Source organism: Propithecus coquereli, unplaced genomic scaffold (genome assembly GCF_000956105.1).
Source record: "Propithecus coquereli isolate 6110/MARCELLA unplaced genomic scaffold, Pcoq_1.0 Scaffold222, whole genome shotgun sequence".
Lineage (NCBI taxonomy): Eukaryota > Metazoa > Chordata > Mammalia > Primates > Indriidae > Propithecus > Propithecus coquereli.
In genome coordinates this window covers 704285-725490 of record NW_012147412.1, presented here as the reverse complement: position 1 = coordinate 725490, position 21206 = coordinate 704285, and the positions used below count along the sequence as shown (strand labels likewise).

The window sequence follows — 21206 nt, the reverse complement described above, 5'->3', positions numbered from 1 at the left end:
GATGCATCTGCCTGGGAGGCCTCCCCGTGGGGTGTCCACGCAGCTTTGGCAGCTGCTCGTGGGGCCCCTCACGGAAGCACACTTTCAACGCAGGAGTCCTGAACGCGTGCGGACGCAACAGTGTGCTCAACATGAGTGAATTCACAGGCAATCCTGCACGGGAAACAGGCCACTGTCCTCACCGAGGCTCCCTGGAATGGCTGGTGGGTCACTGAACCCACCACGTGGACACTTTGTCCTCCTGATACTAATAACAGCAAATAGCACTGTTATCTGGCAGGCACTGTTCTAAGTGCTTCCCAAAGGTTGACTCATTTAATCCTCACAGCAGCCCTATGAGGTGGGTACCATTAGCACCCCTGTTTTATAAATGGGGAAACTGAGCAGAGAGCTTTTTAAGTAACTACCCCAAGGTCAGAGCAGGCTGGAGGAACGGGGGAGCCCTTCTGAACATATTAGAGAATCTTAGTGGTACAGCAATTCACATCACCCCGAGAGCCTTGCCAACACTAGCTGGTATGCAAAAAGCGTTGGAGTGCGTTCACAGATGCCAGCATCTTAGAGCTGGAAGTGGTCTTAGAAACCCTCAGCTTCAGACTCTTCGTCTGATGCACAAACTCAGCCCCAAAGAGGGAAAGAGACTTGTGTTAAGGTCCCAGGTTGGTGGTAAATCCATCTGTCCTCATACTTCCTCAGCCAAACAAGAAAGTGCAATTCACTGATAGACACCCTGCTCTGACCAGTCCTCAGTCTCCAGAGGGAGGTAAGCTGAGCGCGGGACCAGAATTCACTCAGTGGTCCTTTCCATGAGCTCAGCTATATCCCCAGGACGCTGAGGGGGTAAACTGAGCCCAGGTGCAGGAGGGAATAAAGACCCAGTGGTTCTCCTGTGAGGCAGGAGTCATAACACCAGCGGGTCTCCAGGGGCCCTCTGAGATGAGAGGGAGGGGAGCCAGCCAACTGCGTGCCTCCCTTTGATAGCTTTGAGCCCTGGAGCCCACATTTGCCAGCCGGCTTAACCCCTTTTGTCCACGCTTCCCTCCTCAAGAAAACCTTAATCATCCTCATTTGAATTTCAAATGACCTCTTCCCTCTCCCCCTCCCCACCCCAACAGGCTTTGATGCAGGGATATGGAAATTCACCCTGCAGTATGGAAATCATCACCCTATGCAAATTGGGCACCAAGACCCCATCGTCATAGCAACCACCCAGTTTCCTCTCCTCTCTGCACCTCTCTGGGCTCCCTGGCTTAGATTTTTCATTCTTTTTCCTAGCCAGAGCAGCTGAGAGGTGGGCATGCTCCCTGCTAGGGCAGGCTAGGTGTCTCCAGCTGAGGTGTCCGTTGAAACCCAGACCTGTCAGGGTACCTACCTGCTCCTCTTGTACAAACCTGGACGGGGCACACCCAGGCAAGGCCAGTCGCTGGTTTTCCCAGCTGGGTAAGCCAAGGATGGGCCAGGTGGTAGCAGGGAAGACCTGGAGTCTGGGGGAACAACAAAGCCCCCAGAGGTGGTGGCAGGAGAGAGGAGACCTGGGGGACTTTGGTGTTGCCAGTGGAAGGAGAGGAGATGAAAGTGGTGCATGGAGTCTGTATGTAAAACGCCATGCAAATGAACACCTATTATTTTTTGAGTCAACAACAGCACTGGTGCTTTTAGGAGATGCCTGCAGCTGTTTCCCATGCTCCTGGCTTGGCAGGAAGGCTGCCCTCCCGAGTCTCCCAGGCCCCTGCTGGTACCCCAAGAGCACCCACCAGCGAGCCCACCAGTTTGAGCCCACCAGTCCGCAAAGAACCTAGGCGGGAACTTTGAACCGTTGGTGGCGAAAGCCCCTAGAAATGAAATTTGACCACTTTTGAGGGCCCCAGTCCTACTCTAACCCTGCCCTATCCTGTCCTGCCAGACCCTCAGGCTCCAGTGAGGGCGAATGTAGCCCCAGCCCCGATGACCTCATGCAACTTCCTTTTAAAGCCTGCTTCTGACTCTGCCCCTGCCCCCAAAACAAAGTCTGTGGGGAGTGGGGATGAAAGGGAAGCTGGGCCTCCCCCTCACCCCGTTTCCACTTCTTCTCCCTGACAGTTCCTAGGGGCGGGTTGTCCTAGACAAGCCCTTCCAGGGAGAGGCCCTTCTGGAGGCCCACTAGCAAACGCTGGCCCCAAACTCCAACTTCCCATCGCCCTGCCCCTCCTGCCAAGCCTGCCTGGAAAGAGCAACCTCCACCAGCGAGGGAGGCGGCCTGTGGGTGCGCTCCCACCTTGTCCAACTGTGTGCTGGGGCGACCACGGGGCGGGACAGACGGTAACTGCTGTTCAGTTGTCTGGGTTCTGGCTGCTCTTCAAGCCCCCAAGACTTATCGTAATTTGGTTGCACATTTCTTTTTAAATTCCTTTTCCACTTGTTCAGCACTTTTCCACATCAGGTGTTCATTGCCCTAATTGTTTTTTGAGGAGGAGGGTGGGCCCAAGAGACCAAAATTGTTTACTCTCAGCCTGGGCGTGGGGGACCCTGCAGTTTGGGGTGTCTTAGCGAGGGGCTGAGGCTCAGAAGGCTACAGCAGCCTGAGTCTCTGGACACTGCTCAGTGCCCAGTCTCCCAGGCCACACTGTGTGTGGGGACTATTCCACTCCTGCCAGCAAAGATGGCACCTCCCCCTCCTGCAGGGACCCCCGTTATCGCCCCCCATCTCCAGAGCAGGAGTGAGAGGAATGCTAAGGAGGTCATAGAAGATGTACCCAGGGTCAGATGCATCCTTTGCTCACAGGATGCCAAAGGAAAGGGACATTTTTTTTTTTGTATCACTCTGTCACTCTGGCTACAATGCCGTGGCGTCATCATAGCTCACTGCAACCTCAAACTCCTGGGCTCCAGTGATCCTGCTGCCTCAGCCTCTCGAGTAGCTCGGATTATAGGCACACACCACCACTGGCTAATTTTTCTATTTTTTTTTTAAAGATGGGGTCTTGCTCTTGCTCAGGCTGGTCTTGAATTCCTGACCTTGAGCGATCCTCCCGCCTTAGCCTCCCAGAGTGCTAGGATTACAGACATGAACCACAGCGCCCGGCCAGGAAAGGGACATTCTTATACAGGATGCAAACTCCTCTAAGGTAGTACACCTCAAAGTGAGGTCCAACAACCAAGGCTGGTCTGTATGCTGTTTGTTAAGGTTCGAGACCAGATATGTACAGTGAACATGAGAATTTAGAAATGTTAACAGCACACCCGGGCTCCATCAGCGGGATCTTCCTGTTGAATTGGGCGCCATTAAATGTGCATGGTGGGTACACGCTGTGTACTGTCAAGCACAGGACCAGGTACTAGTCCATGACAGATGAAATGAAGACACTGGTCCTTCACCCAAAACTGGCTGAGAAGCGGTGCTCTAAGGAAGGACCACTGATAAACTAAGGGGAGCTCTGGGCAGTAAAAGACGGCCTGTGGGTGCCTTCTGCACCAGGCTCCCTTTTCTTTATACCCTCTTAGGTTGGACAGAAAGGGAGTCCATGTTCTTTTGGAGGCTGCAGAGGTGGCAGCTGGGGCTGAGGGAGCCATTTCCTTAAAGAGAGAGGACAGCATCAGGCAGGACTGGCCTGGCTACTCAAGGCGCATCCTGGCAGCACGATCCTGCCCTGCCTACTCTGGGAATCTGCAGGCGAGAAAGCACCTGTGGCAGTAAGTCAGGGGACAGGTGCGAGCTGCTGGGGTGGCTGCTTTATTAGCTAAGGTGCTCTGGGTGCTGTGGGCAGATAGGCAATTCCTGGCACCATTGGCCACTCTCCTGAGATGTCTAGCACATGGACCCAAGGTTTGGACCCTGGGTGGTGACTCGGTGCCTTCTGATTTCCCTGTCACAGAGACAGAAACAGGTGGGATGTGAGGAGGCTTGAGAAGGCCAGAACAAGAAGCAATGCACTAATGCTGCAGCATGAGGGTCTTGAGTGAGAGATAAGAAAGGACTTCCAGGCACGAAGGACAGTGTCCTATAAGAATAGCTAGCCAAGAGAAATTGTGGGGGTGGCTTTTCTTAGAGATGGCAAAGAGATGAGGAAAATTCTCTCAGAACAGTAGATTCTTTCATTTTCCAGGGATGGTTTTGAAATATCTCCAAAGGAAGAGAGAGGCATGGATAAGATATCTTCTCTGAATCCTTATATCCTCAGGAATCCCTATCAGTTCCCCCTCGATGTCTGGAGGGCTATGGTTTCATCCTTCTTGTCCAGGGAGGTGAGGGATAGAGCAGGTACAAATTGAGGCACAGACCCTAGAGACCACCTAGCTCGTCCTTTCACTGTATTCCTGCGGCACCCTCCTCCGCCTGTTGCAACGAGGAAATTCAAGTCCCGGAACAAGCGGACTCGTCCTGCATCTCTTCACCTTGTCCCCTGAATGTTTCCAGTAACTCCCAGCCTCATGATGGATTGTATTCATATGGTCATGCATTCTTTTCGAAGTGCTTTCGCACCTGCTCTGACATTTAATCATAAAGAGGGAGGGGTGTATGTGTGCACGTGTGCGCTTACACACGCACTGCATTTAGAAAGAGTCGTCAAGTACTTCCTAGATTTCTCCTGTCCTCTCTGCCATTTAAAGACTAGTTTTGTTACTATTTGGGCTGAAAACCACACTCATCTCTAAAAGCCTTCTGCCTGTTCCTACCTGGAACCTCACACCTCAGTTGTAATTTTCAGCTTGTTTCTTGGGGACTCACTAGGGTCCCATTCTTTCTCTGGGACCTTGTGAGACTATCACTGACCTCTATGTACAAGCATGTTTTGGCCCCAGACAGGGTGTTGCTTCTGGGACTAGATCAGTCTACCTATGGGGGACCTGGCTCCACCCCAGTCCTTCTATGTCATCCTCCATAATTTTGGCATCTCCCCAATGCTGCCACTCTCTTGTGTCCTCTGTCCCTGCTTCTCCACATTGATCCAAGTCTTCCTACCACCATCCTTAGGAAGAAAGTCACTAGAAAGACCCAGGCTTAGTTCCATCATTTGCTAAGTATGGGACCTTGGGAAAAGCAGCAAACATTCTCATCACCAGGCTCAATTTCCTCATCTGCAAAGTGGCATAATAACACCTACCCTGGCAGAGTTGCTGTGAAGGCCAAATGCGCAAAGTGAGAGTGCTTTTACAGACACAAGTTGTCACTGTTATCCACGCAACCCGGACTTGCCACATAAAAGGAAAGCTCCTGAGGACAGGGACTCTTTCTTCATCTTGCTGAGCCCAGGGTCTGACACAAAATGGTCCTCCACAGACACTGGAATATGTGGCTACCGGTGAGGTCAGAGAAGAGGATCGGAGCCCAAACAGAGCAAGACAGCTGGAAGTGTTGGAGGACACAGGACTGAAAGGGAAATGGAAAAAAGGGACCGGGGAGGGCCCGGGGGCCAGCGTGGGGAGAGAGCGAGCTGGGTGCTGAGGAAGCCTACACAGAACTGCAGGATGTGGAAACAGATGGAGACACTTCTGCAAAGCAGAGCTGTGCACACATCCTTTAAAATTCAGTCCTTAGAGACCATCCAGTCCAAACCTCCCCTTTATGGGGAGGAAGATTAAAGGTCCGTGTGGGGAACACTTGCCTAAATAATATGCAGGGAGTTCCTGGCAGACCCAAGATAAAAACCTGATGCAGTTAGACAGGCCGGAGTTTGATTCCTGGTTATAAGCTGTGTGATTTGGGGCAAGTTAGTTTTTCACTCTGAGCCACAATTTCCTCATCAGTAAAAATGGGGACAGTAATGTCTCTATCTCGTAGGCTCACTGTGAGAACTGAATGAGGTGGTGTACACAAAGCTGCGGGAGGAGGCTCTGTAAATGCGACTGGTCTTCCCTTCCTTCCTCCTGAGCGCTCTACTGTTCGTCCGCTGTGATGGAGGCTACCACGGGACCGACGTGGTCAGAAGGCATAGGTCAGCTTCACTGGCACGTGGGGGTGCCTCGTTACAGACCTGGGGACGTTTAAAATGTGGGTAAGGCTGTATTTTCATCCACCACTTGATTGAGAAGAGGAAAAAATTATTGTCAGCCTCAAGAGTGGAGGAAAAGTAACAACAGGTAGAGAGGAAATAGAAAGGACAGAAAAGCTGATAGTTCAGAAATCTAGAAAGAATTTGGCTTCAGTCCTGGGAGGGGGAGTGTGGAAAGGGCATCGGACAAGGGCCCGGAGCCTTGCCTGGTCCCTAGCGCTGCCACAAGGACCCTGAGGTCTTGGGCAGTTTATTCTCTGTGCCGTAGCTTCCTCACTGGCCACGGCCAGGGACGGTTGAGCTGCCGGCCAGGTCTCCAGCAACCAGGAGGTCTGTCTGAGCCTGACACGCCCTCCCTCCTTCACATTCCTGGCTAATGTGGATGGGGAAACTCACTTCCCTTTCCCAGTGGCTCCCCTTGCGCCCCGTGGGGATTTTACACAGCACAGAGGGTACTCTCAGGGAGCTGGGGCTTTCTAAGTCACCTTTGTTTCTAGTTCCCTTAAAACCCAGAGACAAACCACCTCTTAATGCAGGTGCTGCTGGGAAGGCCAATCTGTCTTTTAAAAATCCAAAGGAAGCCATTAAACCACGCTGGTAACCATTGTGACTCATAATAAGCTTTCCTCTGTAAAAAATGAGTCAGAACGACTTTCCAGGAAGTTTGGTTACTTTAATTAGCTACTTCTTTTTTCTTGCCCTTAAAAACATGCAGTAATTTGAGGATCACCTAAGTATCGATGCTATCAGCCACGGAGCCCCGACTTGAAAGATCTAGTCACGGTGGAGAGCCAGGCAGCATAGACGTTCCAGATAGCACTGTCTCTTGGGAGCTCAGGGGGACCCACACGGAATCCTTTCCTGAATGGCAAAGGGACAAAACCAACCGGGCCTGATCCATCTGGCCTGAGTGAAGGGGAGCCTTCCCTAGCTACCTGTGGCCCAGAAGTGCTCAGAGGTGATGGCCACTCCACACGATTACAGAACCACAGAATTCCAATGATGCCATTAGAAATAATGACGATCACAGTTGCCACGTGCCAAGCACTGTGTTTAGGGCTCTAGACATCATCTCGAGTAACTCTCACCCTGCTAAGTTGGGCATTAAATTTCCCCCTTTACAAAAGAGACAAGAATAAATTATCAGGTCACACAGCCAGTAAGCAGTAGAGCTATGAATTTTATCCCAGGTCTGTTTGATTCTAAATCTATACTTGTCGGCTGGATGCGGTGGCTAATGCCTGTAATCCTAGCACTCTGGGAGGCTGAGGCAGGAGGATTGCTTGAGTTCAGGAGTTCAAGACCAGCCTGAGCAAGAGCGAGACCCTGTCTCTACTAAATATAGAAAAAATTAGCCAGGCATGGTGGTGCATGCCTGTAGTCCCAGCTACTTGGGAGGCTGAGACAGGAGGATCCCTTGAGCCCAGGACTTTGAGGTTGCTGTGAGCTAGGCTGAAGCCACGGCACTCTAGTCCAGGCAATAGAGTGAGACGCTGTCTCAAAATAAATAAATAAATCAATCTATACTTTTCAAAAGTCATCTGTTCCTGCCTTCTAGGAAGGCAAAGTGGCTAGTCTAAGGCCACATAATGAATTGGTAGTAACCCTACATGAGTGACAGATTCCAAAGGTCCAAGTTTATGTCTGGATCCTTTCTCCCTTAACCTACTCGGTACGTAGCTTCCATGGTCTCCAGATAGGAGACCAGAATTTGCTCGGAGTGTCTATAACACACCTTCCTAACCCTGCCAAGATCTGAACTCTCTCCCTTTCCTGGCCCACCTTGCAATGTTCTGTGCAGCTCACTCTCACTCCCAGCGCTATGGCCTGACTTGGTCGTGGTAACTAACAACAGAGTGCCAGTGCAAACTGGTTACGTGTGGTCTTCTGCCCATGTGGACACTCTTGGCTGTGTCCCCACACACCTGGGGCAATAGGGCCCAGGTGAACAGAGTTGGCTCCAGCTTGCTCCAGGAAAGGGCAACCCAACTTCTTCGGATTGTGGCTCCTGGACTCTGATTTTTCTCTAAGGAAGAATGTCAGTGTGAGGACTGTGCCCATCACTCTCCAGCTGAACTAACTTTAAGGCCTTGCTTAGGTTTTTGAAATTAAAAGAAATTTTCTTCTTAGCTGGGAAGTTCAGGTGCCCCCACTTCAAAGACCCTTAATAAAACATACTCAGCTAATAAATCAAGTGAAACATGCATGTCACTGGCCCACAGTCTCCCCAGTTCGCTGTCTCTACACACAAAGCGAAATATAGACTGTAGCTCTATGCATATTGCTACCCGTGCAAGTAGATGCTGTTTCAACATTAAATTGGGAAGCAGAAAAATGTGTGGTAAACACATTCTGCAGAAGCCTCCCCTCCCAAGACCTCCAATTATCTTGTTCTTGGTCCTGAGTGTTTTAGCTTCAAGAATGGAACTAGGTGGTGGCTTTCACCTATAATCCCAGCACTTTGGGAGGCTGGGGCAGGAGGATTGCTTGAGCCCAGGAGTTCGAGGTTTCAGCAAGCTATAATCTCGCCACTGCACTCCAGCCTGGGTGAAAAAGTGACACCCTTGGGAAAAAAAAACAATGGAACTAGACTGCTCTAGAAGACTTGAAAAAGACTTTAGCTCTGGGGGACATCGATTCTCTTCCACTTCTAATTTCTATGTCTCTAATGATCCAGATGAAAGACTAATTGAGGTCTAGTTGGGATGCTATTAAAGTTATTTGGTGGTGTTACAATTTATACTCATCTTTCTTTAAGTTCTTTTTAATTATATGGAGCTTTCAAAGCAAGGCTTAGACTGTAGAGGTCAAAATAAAGAGCTGTGAAACTTTCTTCTCAATTCTTTTCTAACCCCTTTCTCTCCTTTACAAAGCAAAGTCATGTCCAGGCACCAAGCCTTCTTCTCTAAACCTACATACCACCCACATGCACATTATTTGAAAGGGGAACCTTTGCACACAGTCCTCTTTGGTTAGTTCCTTGAGTAGGACTGTTGACATATCTGGGGCTCAAAGACCCTGGTCCCCACCTACTGAAGACAGGCTCTGCCTCTGTCAATCCAGAGAAGCTGGGAACACAGCTGCTCTTGAACTTTTTTATTTTTGGTTTTGTTTTTAAGGATCTGGCCCCTTCCTACCCTAGTTCCAGAGGTTTTGTTTTGCTGTAGACCAATATCTACTGTTCAAATGTTCCAGGGTCATATCCCACATCTCCAGGGAATTCTCTTAGTTACTAACACCCAGCTTCTGGGTCTGACTGGCTGAAAGACCAAACAAGAAGAGGTAGCACATTGTTCAACAATTTCCAACAACTCTCCCCCATCCCTGCTTTCCTGTTCCATTTTCCAGAAGAGAAGACCCTTACCTGGCTCCACTTGGCCAAGAGTGCTGCGAGCATCCGTGGAATCTGCTACATCCCCACTCATCTTGATATCTGCAGGGAAAACACAACTGATTTTAATAACAGGTCACAATTTTTTCTGCTATGACATATGTGGCTTTAACTAAACAGCAAAGATGAATGTGTAATTACAACAACCATCAGACTTTCAAATTCCTGATTCCCGAACATACAACCATTAGAATATTCATAAGCGTGGGGGCACGTATCCCCTCCTCCTGCGCTCGCCTGCTCTCCTCGCCTTTCTTTCCCCTTTCTCCAGTGCCACTGCAGGGGCTGTCATCTTCTGCATCATTCATTGCCACTTCCTTCTATCATCGGGATTCAGCCGGTAAAAATTTAACAAGGGGAGGAGTGGGGGGAACACCTCCCATTCCCAACCTTCATTTCCTTTGGGGTTTGGGAATTTATTTTTTTAAAAACTAGCATAAAAATTATCCCTCTTCTTCTCCCCAGCTCTGTGCCCCATAATAACCCTGTCCTGGAAGGCAAGAGGACCCTTAAACCAAGGCTTGCCCTTCTCGCCTTTCTTCCTCAGTTCCTGCCTCGGCTCTGTGTGGTTCTCAGAGGTCAGTCCCCTGGCTGGGGATCAAACCCTAGCTCCCGTGTCACTCTCCTTGGATATCCTGTCCTTTGGGGATCCTTACCTTCTCTCCTACTCCTTCAACTTGCTCAGTGACAAAGGGATGGCAGCGGGTCAGTGCCCTGCAGAAAGAGAATCCCTACCCCAGGCCCCAGTCTCAGCGCCCAAGTGCCGCTGGGCTGGCCTCTCTGCCCTGCTTCATTTCAATAAATTAAACATTTACCCTTAACAGACAGCTGCCACCACCTATAAGGCCCCTAAGTCTCCTCTGGGGTCAGCCAAGGGAAGGAAAGAGGCAACTTTGAACTAACTCACTCTCTCTCAGCTTCTCTCCTTATTAAACCACCCAAAGACTGAAGTGTTAAAGACAGAAGAATATTTTATTCAAATTATGTTGACCCCCCTCTCAAACCTCCCCTTCTCTGGGGCAGCACTTTAACTCTTTCAAACCAGATAAAGTCTTGGTGAGCCAATTTGCATGCTTGGCTCCCCAGCCAATCGCAGTCAAGCAGGCAGTCTTAATTTGCATCAGGTAATCAGGCAGTTAGCAGCCTGGACGCCGAGGTGTAGAGATGATCAGGATGCGGGAATGGGTGGACCTCCTCTGCCCCAGGAAAAGTGGGTAGAAAACTTTTTAAAAAATTTTTTTAGGGCAATGATATGTGTGGCTCCAGCAGAGATTTATTCCTCTAGGTTACAGTGGCTGCAGCTCCAAGCAAGACAGAGATGGGGAGTTCAAAGACTTAGAAGTAGGGCAGGGTATGAAGCAACCTTAGGAGCCACTGTGGTTTGAGGAATTTTTTGAGACTGGCCAAAGGGAAGGAAGACTCCTCTGTAAATGCTTGGAGGTCTGTGGAGCCTTCCCCAGACAATCCACACTGCACCGCGTGGTCAAAGAGCTCTAGGGGAGACTCAGCAACCCTATCCCGCCACCCCTCCCAGTGCGCTGCATTTAGAAAAGCATCTCTTGAGCCTAACCCCAGTCGTTCCTGCTGCAGTTTCAAACTTTCTGTAGAGTCTGCCGTGCATGAATGTGCCGAATAACTAGTGTGGCCACCTGCACACATTTGCAAAGGGCCTCTGCCACTGCTGGCCTTCTGCTCGAGTGGAGAAGTGGGGTCTCCTTCGTCCCACCCAAGAAGTACCACCTCTGGAGCCGGGCATTGCCTAACGCAGACCTGCTCTGCTCACGCTTCACCACAGCGATTCTCCAACAGTGCTGAGAAAAGCCCTCAGTCAGAGACTGCCGGGAGGGTGTGGAGGAAGTTCTCCCCTCTGGTGGTTTTAGCCTGCTTCACTAGCACTGGAATTCAGAGAATGGGTTTTGGCGTCAGACAAACCAGGATTAATCTCAGTGCCATCACTAACTAGCTGGGGGACCCTAGCTACACATTTGAATGTGAATGTTTTACCTAAAAAATGGGAATAATGATACATGTTTCCCAGGATTATTGTGAGGATTAAATGAAATACTAAATGGAAACTGCCTGGCACAGTTCCAGGCACAAAATAAGCACCTGCTAAACGAACTAATTAAACAGACACTTAGGCTTAGATACTGGTCCCCTTCCCCTCCTGCCCCCTTCTCACGCCTTTCCTTGAACCCCTTCGCCCATTATAAGGGACAGCTTTGGTCTCAGTGCCATTGTAATTTGCCCTTTCCCTGGGAGCCATTAGCAGTCTCCAAATTCTGACTCCGTAGGAAAAGCGTTCATGGGGACAGGAAAAAGGTTAAGAGGCAGTGAGGCTGGGAGGATGATCAGTCTCCGAGTCAACTTATTTCAAACTCCCGACATTTCAGAAGGTAACTCTTTAGCTAAACTGTGATTTTATGCCTGGAACCCAAATTCTCCTTCAACACCCCTTTCTTACATTACCTTTAAATACACCCAGAAGTCATCTCATTCATCCTTTAAATTAGCTTGAAACTTATCTCAGTCATGTCTAAAAATAACTTTTGAAAGAGCCAAAGTTCCCCCCACTGTGCCATGACGTCTACTCATTTGATGTACCCATTATGGGAACAACGCAGTGACACTTTAGGATTGGACAGGGATTTGAGCCTACATGGAGGGGCAGGGAGAGATGACCTGTAAAGCTTCTTGAGTAGTCCCACAGGATGCTAAGACACCGAGAACCTGTTCCTGTGGGTAGGAGGCTGAGACTGATGGGTGGGACGAGCTCTTGGGTCTCAGCCTAAAAATGGGCCAACACCGAAACTCCTCAAGACGCTGTAACCCTTCACCTGTCGGACAGCACTTGCCAGGGGTGAGTGAGAGAGGTATGGGGTGGGGCCGGGCTTCTCTGTGTCCTTATCTCAGCCAGCGACTGAGTAGGCTTCTTGCCATCACTCCCTTCCCTGGGGAGGCTCAACTGCTCTGTGTAAGAGCCCAGACACCAGACGCAGACCTTCATCTGCCTCACTTGGCGCCATCACACCCTGAAGCTGGCCTTGTCCTCCTTGGGCCTTGGCATGACCGGGAGCAGCCCTCCTTAAACGTCTGCAATCTGCCGGGAGGAAAGCCCACGAGGCAGCTCTTCCCCCAGGGTGCAGGCTGAGTGTCCACAGTGTCCTGGACCTCTGGGGTCCAGACTACTCTGGGAAAGCAGAGGCCCCACCCCCCTCTCTCCTAGTGTCCATGTTTATGTCCTAGAAGGGACTGGAGCTCCCTCTTGGGTCCTCCCTCCCATACCTGCTGATGGGAGCACTTCTACCAAGGGACTTCAAGGGACCCACCAGTCCCACTTCTGGGCTAGCCAAGGCTCCAGCTCTCCCCCAGAGAAGACTCTGTCATCTCTTCTTTTCCCTCTCACAATCAGGCCTTCCAAACCAATGGCATTCCTGAGCTCTGACTGGCATCAGTCTGTGAGACTCAACCCTTCTTTCCTAACCCTGGTGGGGAGTAGCTCAGACTGAGGAGAAGGGCAGAGAAAGAGACACCCTGCGGCAAACCAGGTGTTCCCCGCTCCAGCTGGCTTCCTACTGCTCTCCTTGGGCTCTTCTCTCCCTGCCCGGCCAGCTGACTCTCATCTGCTCCTCTGCCTGTCATTAGCCTGGGAATGAGGGGCCTCTCCTTGGGCGGGGAGCCCCCGTGTCTGGTGACCTGCTCAGATCTTCGTGCTCCCATGTGAGCTGAGCGATGCTCTATAAAGTACAAAGCGCTGGGGTTCCAGGCAGACCTGAATCATGGCCTGCGCCCAGGTTATCAGAGCAAAAAGATGGGGCTGGCTCAGGGGATGCAGTGCTAGTGGAGCCCTCTGAATGGGGGACCCAGGGGCAAGCCTGCGCCCTAATTTGTGTGCATCTATTCCTCCTCCTTCCCCCACCCGAACTGTTCCAGCAAATCAACTGAGGAGGAGTCCCGAAGGGCCCAGGACTGGGAACTCACAGGAGAAGTGCTATTTATCAAGAATCAGCAGGATTTGGATTACTGTAGGGAGAAAACAGGACTCGAAAAAGACCAAGTTTCTGCAAAGAGCATCCTGGACTAAGGGATCCTAGAGAGGGGCCCATGATGAGACACTCTATCCAGGGAAGAGGGACCCTCCCTCGCAGACCCCACAGCAGGGCCCCACACTGAAAAGACCCTACAAAAACGACCTTGAACTGAAAAGTCCAGCCAGAGGACCCAGCAAAGAGAACCCTTTAACAGAGACCCAGTCAAAGAGACTCCACAGAAAGTCCCAAACTGGGAGACCATTTGGACGTACCACTGAAGGGGAACCAGATACCACAGATGGCCCAGACATCCCTGAGGGGAGACAGACTCAAGAGATCAGCTGGGGAGGGGCAGCAGGCAGATGCAGAGAGGGGTGGATCAGGAATCCACCCCAAGGTAGATGGAGACCCCACCCTCAGGAGTAACCCCACCTAGGGTTTAGCTCAATCTCCCCCTGCCCACACAATGGGGTGGAGGAGGTGCCTGGGCTTCTGAGAAGCAGCAGCCAGGGGCTCACTCCAGGGGAATGCATGGGGGGGGGGTTGGCTCTCCCTCCTCAACCCATCCCCTCCTGCTCTCTGCTACATCCTCCAAGCCCCTAGGGCTTAGGCTGCTTCCCTGCCGGGCCCCAACAGTCCCACCTCCTCCCACTTCCCCCAGAGCAGGAGCCTCCAGCAGACAAGGAGGTGGAAAACCCCCAGGAAGTCTCTGATCTTGGTCCTAAAGAACTTTCCACCCACTGCCGGGGTCCATCCTTCTGAAGAGTCTTGCTCCCGTTTGAACTCTGGCCTCTTTGGTGGGAAGTGAAGGAAGGGGAGCACCCGCAGCCCTTGCCCACCACGCACTGAGCCTACTGCACCTCCAAGACCCACAGAGCATGTGGGTGGGCACACCTTGCACACATACAGACACACCTGGAACACACGTGCAGATATCTTCAGTCCCCACAACATGCCACCTCTGGGGTCTGCTCCACCACCTCTCCCAACACACATGGGCACAGGCAGACACACCTCTGACACACAGGGACGCATGCTTGCACAAGCCCTAATCAATACACGGCATGGCACCTGCCCCAGGTGTGCCTCTGTAATCGCCCCACCCCGCCCGCTTCTGCTAAGCCCCCCTCCCCTGACATAAATGCCCACTTCGCCTCCATTCCACACATTTGCCTGGACACCAAACACGTAACATGTGGATACACGTATTTTCCTCACTTATGCACTCCCAGGTCCACACCCCTGGCTGAGAGAGTGAACCACCCATCTCCTGCAACCTCCTGAGACTGCAGCAGTTTAGCACACCCAGGTCCTACACAACTGCTACTGCCCAGATCAGGGGTTTTAGAACCCCTCCCCACCCCCACATCAGCCCTCACCCTCATTCTTTTCCAAGGTTTCTTATACCAGACTGCGTCCCTTTAGTCCCCCAAATCCCCGTGCCTGCCCACGACGACCCGCTATCCACACCGCCCTCTCCTGGCCGCTGGGGAAAAAAGTCCCCCGGCCCTCCCAGAACGGTGTCCCTCTCCTTCGCCCCTTCCCGCGCTCAGTGACACCTGTCAGAGCTCATTCCCTCCGCCCCTCACCTGTGTGCATGGGCTCCAGATTCACCATCCTGCCCCAGGCGGGGCCAAAGCCAGAGCCCCCCCAGGTCCCGCGTGTCTGCCCCAGCCGGGCCCCCTGGGAAGCCAGGGTCTCCTTCCTCCCGCCCCCGGCCGCCGCCGCTGCGGGAGCCGCTACCGGAGCCGCCGCCGCCGCCGTCGCGCGCTCCGCCGCCGCGGCCCGGGCAGCACTCGGCGCCGCCGGGATTGCCACACTCCCCAGGTGAGCACGCGGCGCGGGGCGGGGGCCGCCGGCCACGCCCCCTGGCAGGGCCCCCGCGCCTGGCCCCGGGCCCATGCAAAGCAGCGATTTGCATACAGGGAGCTGGGGGCCTCGGGACGGGGCCGGGGAGCAACCGGGGCGGGTCCCGATCCCGCGGAACACCTGTCTGCCCCAACCAGGCGGGGCGGTCCCTCCCCATGGCGCCCGCAGTGGCCCGGACTCCTGGTCCAGCTCGCCCTTTTTAGGAACCCCTGCGGGATATCCAGCCCCAGCCTGAGTTTCCGTCTAAACAGACTCCTAAAGCGTAAGAGCTGCAAGGAATCTGGGGTGTTTGGAGAAGTCGAGGGGGTGTGCAGGAGAGAATTCAGTTTTGCAATCTTACCTCTCAACCACTTACCAGCTGTGCGGCATGGGACAAGGTTCTTCACCTCCCTGAGTTCATTTTACTCATCTGTAAAACGGGACAGGTGCTAATGATAACTGGCATCATATGGGGCTAAGCAGGTGGGCATGCTCACCTAGTCCCCATGGTGTCCTCACAGCATCCGGGCACCTAGCTGGGTCCCAGCTTATTAGCACATTTTCCTGGTGAAGACAACTACTTCTTGCCTGTGCCCCCATCCCCATCCCAGATTGTTGTGATTTTCTCTGAAAGGGTGGATGTGGATGTTATTTACCAGTGCCCATGGGACAGTCACCTTCCAGAGCTGGGAAATGACTTGTTCAAAGGCATACAATTCCCTAGGGACAGGGCCTGGCTGGAATCAGGTATCTGGACTCCCACTCTAGTGCTCTTTATAGCACCCATCATAGACTCATCATCTGAGCCCCTGCTCACCCCTTTCTCCTCCTCTCTTCAGGTCCCAGTAAGTGGTTTTGAGCCCAAGAGACCACCCACATGGAAGCCCAGAAAGCCATGTGCAGGCAAGAAGGCAGGACCTGACCTTCCTTTCCAGATAGGACTCCTTTCACCTTAGTCCCAAGGACTATGTCCTGCTTCCAGAACAGGTCCTGCGCTTTTCTGCCTGTACGCCTTGCTTACACTATTCTTTCCGCCTAGTATGTCCACTATACCATCCACCCCAATGATATTATGTCATCCAGCATTTACTGAGTTTTCACTATGTGCCAGGCTCTGTGCTGACCAACACTTTAAAGGCATCTTTAGTGCCTTTAGGCCTCAATTAGTCTTCATAAAAACCTGTACATTGTACTATTATTATTTCCATTTTCAGATGGGGAAAATGAGGCTTAAAGAGTTTCACTTGCCCATGTTACATAGCCAGTAACTATCAGGGCTCATGTTCTAAAGCACTGTTCTCTACACCCTCTATGCACAATTCAAATGCCCCCTCCTTTCTGAAGTTAGAAGTGATCTTTTACTAAATCGCCATGATACTTCAATGTCCCTAACAGCCTGTGTGGCAGGTTATGCGGCCTTTTCTCAGGCTACCTCCTGGTTGTTAACCTCTGCCACAGGCACCTAGAATGATTCTGGGCACACAACAGGTATCAGGAAGGGTTCAGTGTGTGCCACAGTGGCCCTGGGGGAATAAGAAGTGTTTAGTGCTTCTACAGGTTCATACAAATCACCCTCCCCAGTCACATTGACCTCTCCTCCCCCCAGGCGTGGCAAGAAGGGAGGAGGGGACCTTCTTGTTTGTCTGGCAGGGGGAAGAGATCAGCAAAGGCTTCTTGGAAGACCAATGACCCCAAGGGTCCCTCTCAGAACGCTCTCAGCCTCTGTCCCTTACTTTCTCTTCCCCCTTCTTTCTCTCCTCTCCCCTACTTCAGGTTTGGCCCCTTCCCCAAGGTCCATTTTTTATCTCCAACTGCACTCACCTGCCATCATCCTAGAAAAATGCCTGCACACAGTTTATATACCCCTGTGTGCTTGTGATTTCCATATCTCTATTTGCATATCATTTGCATAGCCATATGCACAGAGGGTCTGATTTTCTGACCACCATATCTGGGACTTGTTGCTCTTTTCTATGTGCAAAGTCACATTTCTTCTCTGGGCTTTAGTTTTCCAAAAGCCAGAAAATCTGTATTTGATGATTTCCAAAGGCCTTCTGGCTCCAGCGGCCTAAGATTCTGAGGTCCCCAGGGGAAAGGGGGAGATGGAGTTCTTGGAGGGGGAAATACTGAAGCAGAGAAAGGACCTTGGAGGTTCACGGTTGAAAACACAGCTTTGGATTCCAAACATGGACTGGGGAGGTGGGAGGATGAAAGGGTGGGAGGGGTGGCAGTGGGGAGAGGGTGGCAGATACTACCTCGTTCATTTATTTACTCATTCAGTAAATATTGATCGAGTGCTTTCTATGTGCTAAGAACTGTGCTACATGCTAAACACATACCATCTTAGCACAACTTTAGATGGAAGATACAATTATTACCCCCCTTTTATAGATGAAGAAACCGAGGTTCAGGGAGGCTAAATGCTGCTAGTAGATGGCAGAGTTAGGATTTAGACCAAGTCTGCCAGATCCCAAAGCCAGTGATTTTAACCTTGCCCTCCAGTTTCTGAATCTGCCCTCCCCTCCCCTTCTCCTAACTTCTGCTATCAGAAAACTTGAGGTAGAAGCACATAGATATAATTCTGAGCCCCTCATATGAGGGACCTGAGGCACACAGAGAGGGGCACTTGCCCTTGCCCCGGGACACAGAGCAAGTAAATTGCTCAGCGTAGAGACCCTTCTACTCTTCTCCACTCCTTCGAATACCCATCCTGGTCTTAGAAGGGGGTGTGTTAGAAGGCTGGGTGGGCTCATGGCATGTGAGTATGGGGGCAGAGAAGGGTGAGCAACTTTCATTCCTTCCCTCTCTGACTTGTTTGCTGGTCAATTTCAATTAGCTGAACTGGAATAAGAGTATAAAAGATCCCCTCCTCCCCCCCGCCAGGACTCATGATCTCCATGAAACCAGCTTTTTGAGTTCTGGACTGGAGAGAGGTGATGGGGAAGGTGCCAATCCCCTGGGCCCGATACTCCATGTCCCTGTTTGCTTAGTAGAGGAAAAGCTGTGGGGAGGAGAGAGAGATAGAGGTTTGCCTGGAGGTTAGAAAGGAACAGAAAAAAGAAAGGGAGAAAGAAGCAAGGACAGGAAATTTCAGTGCCTTTGGACATCAAAAGAACTATATGCAAATGAAATGCAAATAAAATGCAAATTATCTCATCCTCCCTCTTACCCCCCCCTTTCTGGACAGCTGGAGGACTTATTCAGCAAGTAGCCAAAGCCTTACTCCAGGATGCTGTAGTTCTGAAGCTGATCAACTCTGAGCCCTCCTCTGGTCCTCCTGGAGTGACATCTAACCCCCTTGGCTGCACCCCTAGGGAGTCACTAGCTCCCTAGGCTCCATTTCTACTTGAGCATATATCAGCTTCTTTTGTTTGAAGGACAGAGGGCTCTAGGAGCGAAGCCTCCCCTTCTGGACACATTGGCTGGAAATGGCCTACAGCCCTGGAGAGGGTGCTGCAGGGAGGGAGGTGGGCCAAGCCCTGTTCCCCACCTGAGCAGAGAAAAGTGGCCTTCCTGGCTGTAGGCCCTGCTGCTCACTCCCACTTCCTGTCATGTCAGCTGGATTGAGTTGTCAGGGCTGGGAGAAGGGTGGAGAGCTAGGTGTCTTGGAAAGCCACCAAGCAACAAGTCCCTTCTAGCACCTTCCTTTTGCCAGATGAGCCATGGGGCTCAGAGTGTGGGGGTACAGAGTGGGGGGGTACAGAGTGGGGGTCAGCTCCTTGCCTTGGGGTGATCAAAGGGAGTGGATCCCAACTCAGGCTTCCCAAAAAAGCAGATGGAAGCAAAGTAGAGGCCAGGAAGTACTTCCAGGTCTTTTTTTAATCACACCTCAGAGTAAATCTGATAGCAGCATAGCCAGGAGGCATTTGCAGAACAGAGGTGAAGGGGATTAGTGTCAGGGGGCAAAATAGGAGATGTCCCGGGAATGAGGATAAAGCAACTGTGTCTGGAAAGTGGACCGGAGAGGACACTGGAGTCAGGATACAGAGTTGTTCCCTGCCCTGCTATCCCTAAAGCTGACTACCATCCCCCACCAGGGACATCCTGCCCTGCCCAGTACCCAGCCTTTACCCACATTGGGGGAGGGGAAAGTACACACACATTCATTATCCATTTTGCACTTAAAGGTTCAGAATAATAGATAATAACAATATGCATTTAATTTAAAGACAGCATAAGAACAACTGTCTTCCAATCAACCTTTTTGACCTCGAGGCCAGCATTGGGCCTGGGCTGGACCTCTCTAATCCTACCTTCAACAGACCTCTACCTCAGCCAGCCCTTTCCTGGCTCTCCCAGCCTACCTCAGACCAGGTAACCTTCCTGGTCCACCTGCATGCACTCTCAGGGCAAGTCTAGGCTCAGCGCGCCCTCTTGTGGTAACGGGGGCATGTGACCCTGACTTTTGCACTCCTGCTTACAAGAGCCTGAGTCCTCCTCACAGGAGCACCCATCCATGGCTGCGGGAACCACAGTGAGGGCCCAGTTCCAGGCAAGCTGGAGATGTAGAATTTTAGTTACAGAACTCTGTTGGGTCTTCCAGTCCCTGCTCACCATGAAAGGCCAGACGTCACCATGGAACCTTGGTTGGAGTCAGCCAGCTGTGTTCTGCCCAGTCAATGCAGGGAGAGGAGCTCCCAGCCTTGTCGGGCTGTTTGTCCTATTGTCCTGTTGCTGGACAGCTCTGCCAGTTAAAAGGTCCTGCCTCGTATACTGCCACCTGGGGCTGCTGAGCTCCATGCCAACCCTACACCCACGCGTGTTGGGAGATCAGTGGCCATTCATCCCTTCAAAGCTGTATCGAGTACCCACTGGAGCCACTCACTGGGCTAGGAGCTGGAAATGCAACAGACACTGTCCCTCCCCTAGAAAGCTCGCAGTCTGTCGATGCTTGTGGACCAGTGAGCAGCCAAGTCCCTCATCCTGTGGCATGTACTCTAACAGGAGAGCAGAGGGTACCACAGGCACTGGCTGTGGGGTACACCTTACCTGAATTTGGGGACATCAGGAAAGGCTTCTGGGAGGAAAGGAAGTCTAAGCTGAGATCCCAGAGAATAGGGGGAAATCAAAGGGAAGAACCAGCACATGCCAGGCAGGTGCGTGGAACATTCAGGGAGCCCCACGCAGTACAGGCAGGGACTGAGTACAAGAGGTGGACCAGCATGAGTGAGTGACGGGGACAATATTCCTACAGGGAGGACCTTGAAGCTGCCTGAGTTAGGTGGAAATAATTCTCCAGTTTCAGTAACAGGTGACTTGTGACACACATCACAGCTGATTGCAGCACAGCCTTGAATAGCAATTCCAAGGTTGGGGATTGCTGGGGAGGAGGGTGCTGGCGGGAAGTTCCTCTGTGAAGGAGCAGGGAGCAGCAGAGCAAAGGTGGAGAGGGAACGGGGTTTGAGGTATTCTTCATTTCGTTCTTCAGATGGGAAGATCTCAATTGTCTCAGGGCTGTTGGGAAGGAGGCAGGAAAGAGAAATGCAAGAGGAAGAGAGGGGATAGTTTCCCCTGAGAGGCATGGTCCTGAGGAAGGGGGAGGGGCTGGGGTTCAGAGCCCTGGGGCGCGGGAGAAGGGATGCATGCAGGTCGGAGAGTGGCGTGGTGTGGTGTTCCCTCTCCGGCTTCTGCTTTCTGTGACGTAGGAGAGGAGGGAGCTGCGAGCGGAATGGCATTTCACCCTGCCTCTCCCTGCTCGGGAATCAGGACCTTTTCAGAGCCCGACATGCAGCAGGAGCCAGCGCTGGGGAGACAGTCACTCCTCTGGACACCATGCATCCGGTCTCCGCTGGGCCGGCTCCCGAGGTTGCTCTGCCTGTCTTTCCCTTGCTCCACCAGAAGCTCCTGAGGTCCGGCCCTTCTCCGCTGAGTCCCTGCCTGCCAAGGGAGCCTGCACTTGTCACCTTGCTTCTGTCTTCTTCCCTGCCCCTGTCCATCCTTCTGGGTCCCCAGCATAGTTATCAGTCA

General features: G+C 52.0%; 1 protein-coding gene across 1 annotated transcript in view; it reads right to left on the bottom strand.

Moving 5' to 3' along the window:
- POU2F3 (POU class 2 homeobox 3) overlaps window positions 1-15008 on the bottom strand; it is a 71445-nt gene extending 56437 nt beyond the window's left edge. The window contains exons 1-2 of the mRNA XM_012644899.1: window positions 14981-15008; window positions 9334-9402 (exon numbers count right to left, since the gene is read on the bottom strand). Of these exons, the coding sequence (XP_012500353.1) occupies window positions 9334-9402; window positions 14981-15008 (97 nt within the window). The remainder of the gene's footprint in view (window positions 1-9333; window positions 9403-14980) is intronic.
- Window positions 15009-21206: the final 6198 nt, after the last annotated feature.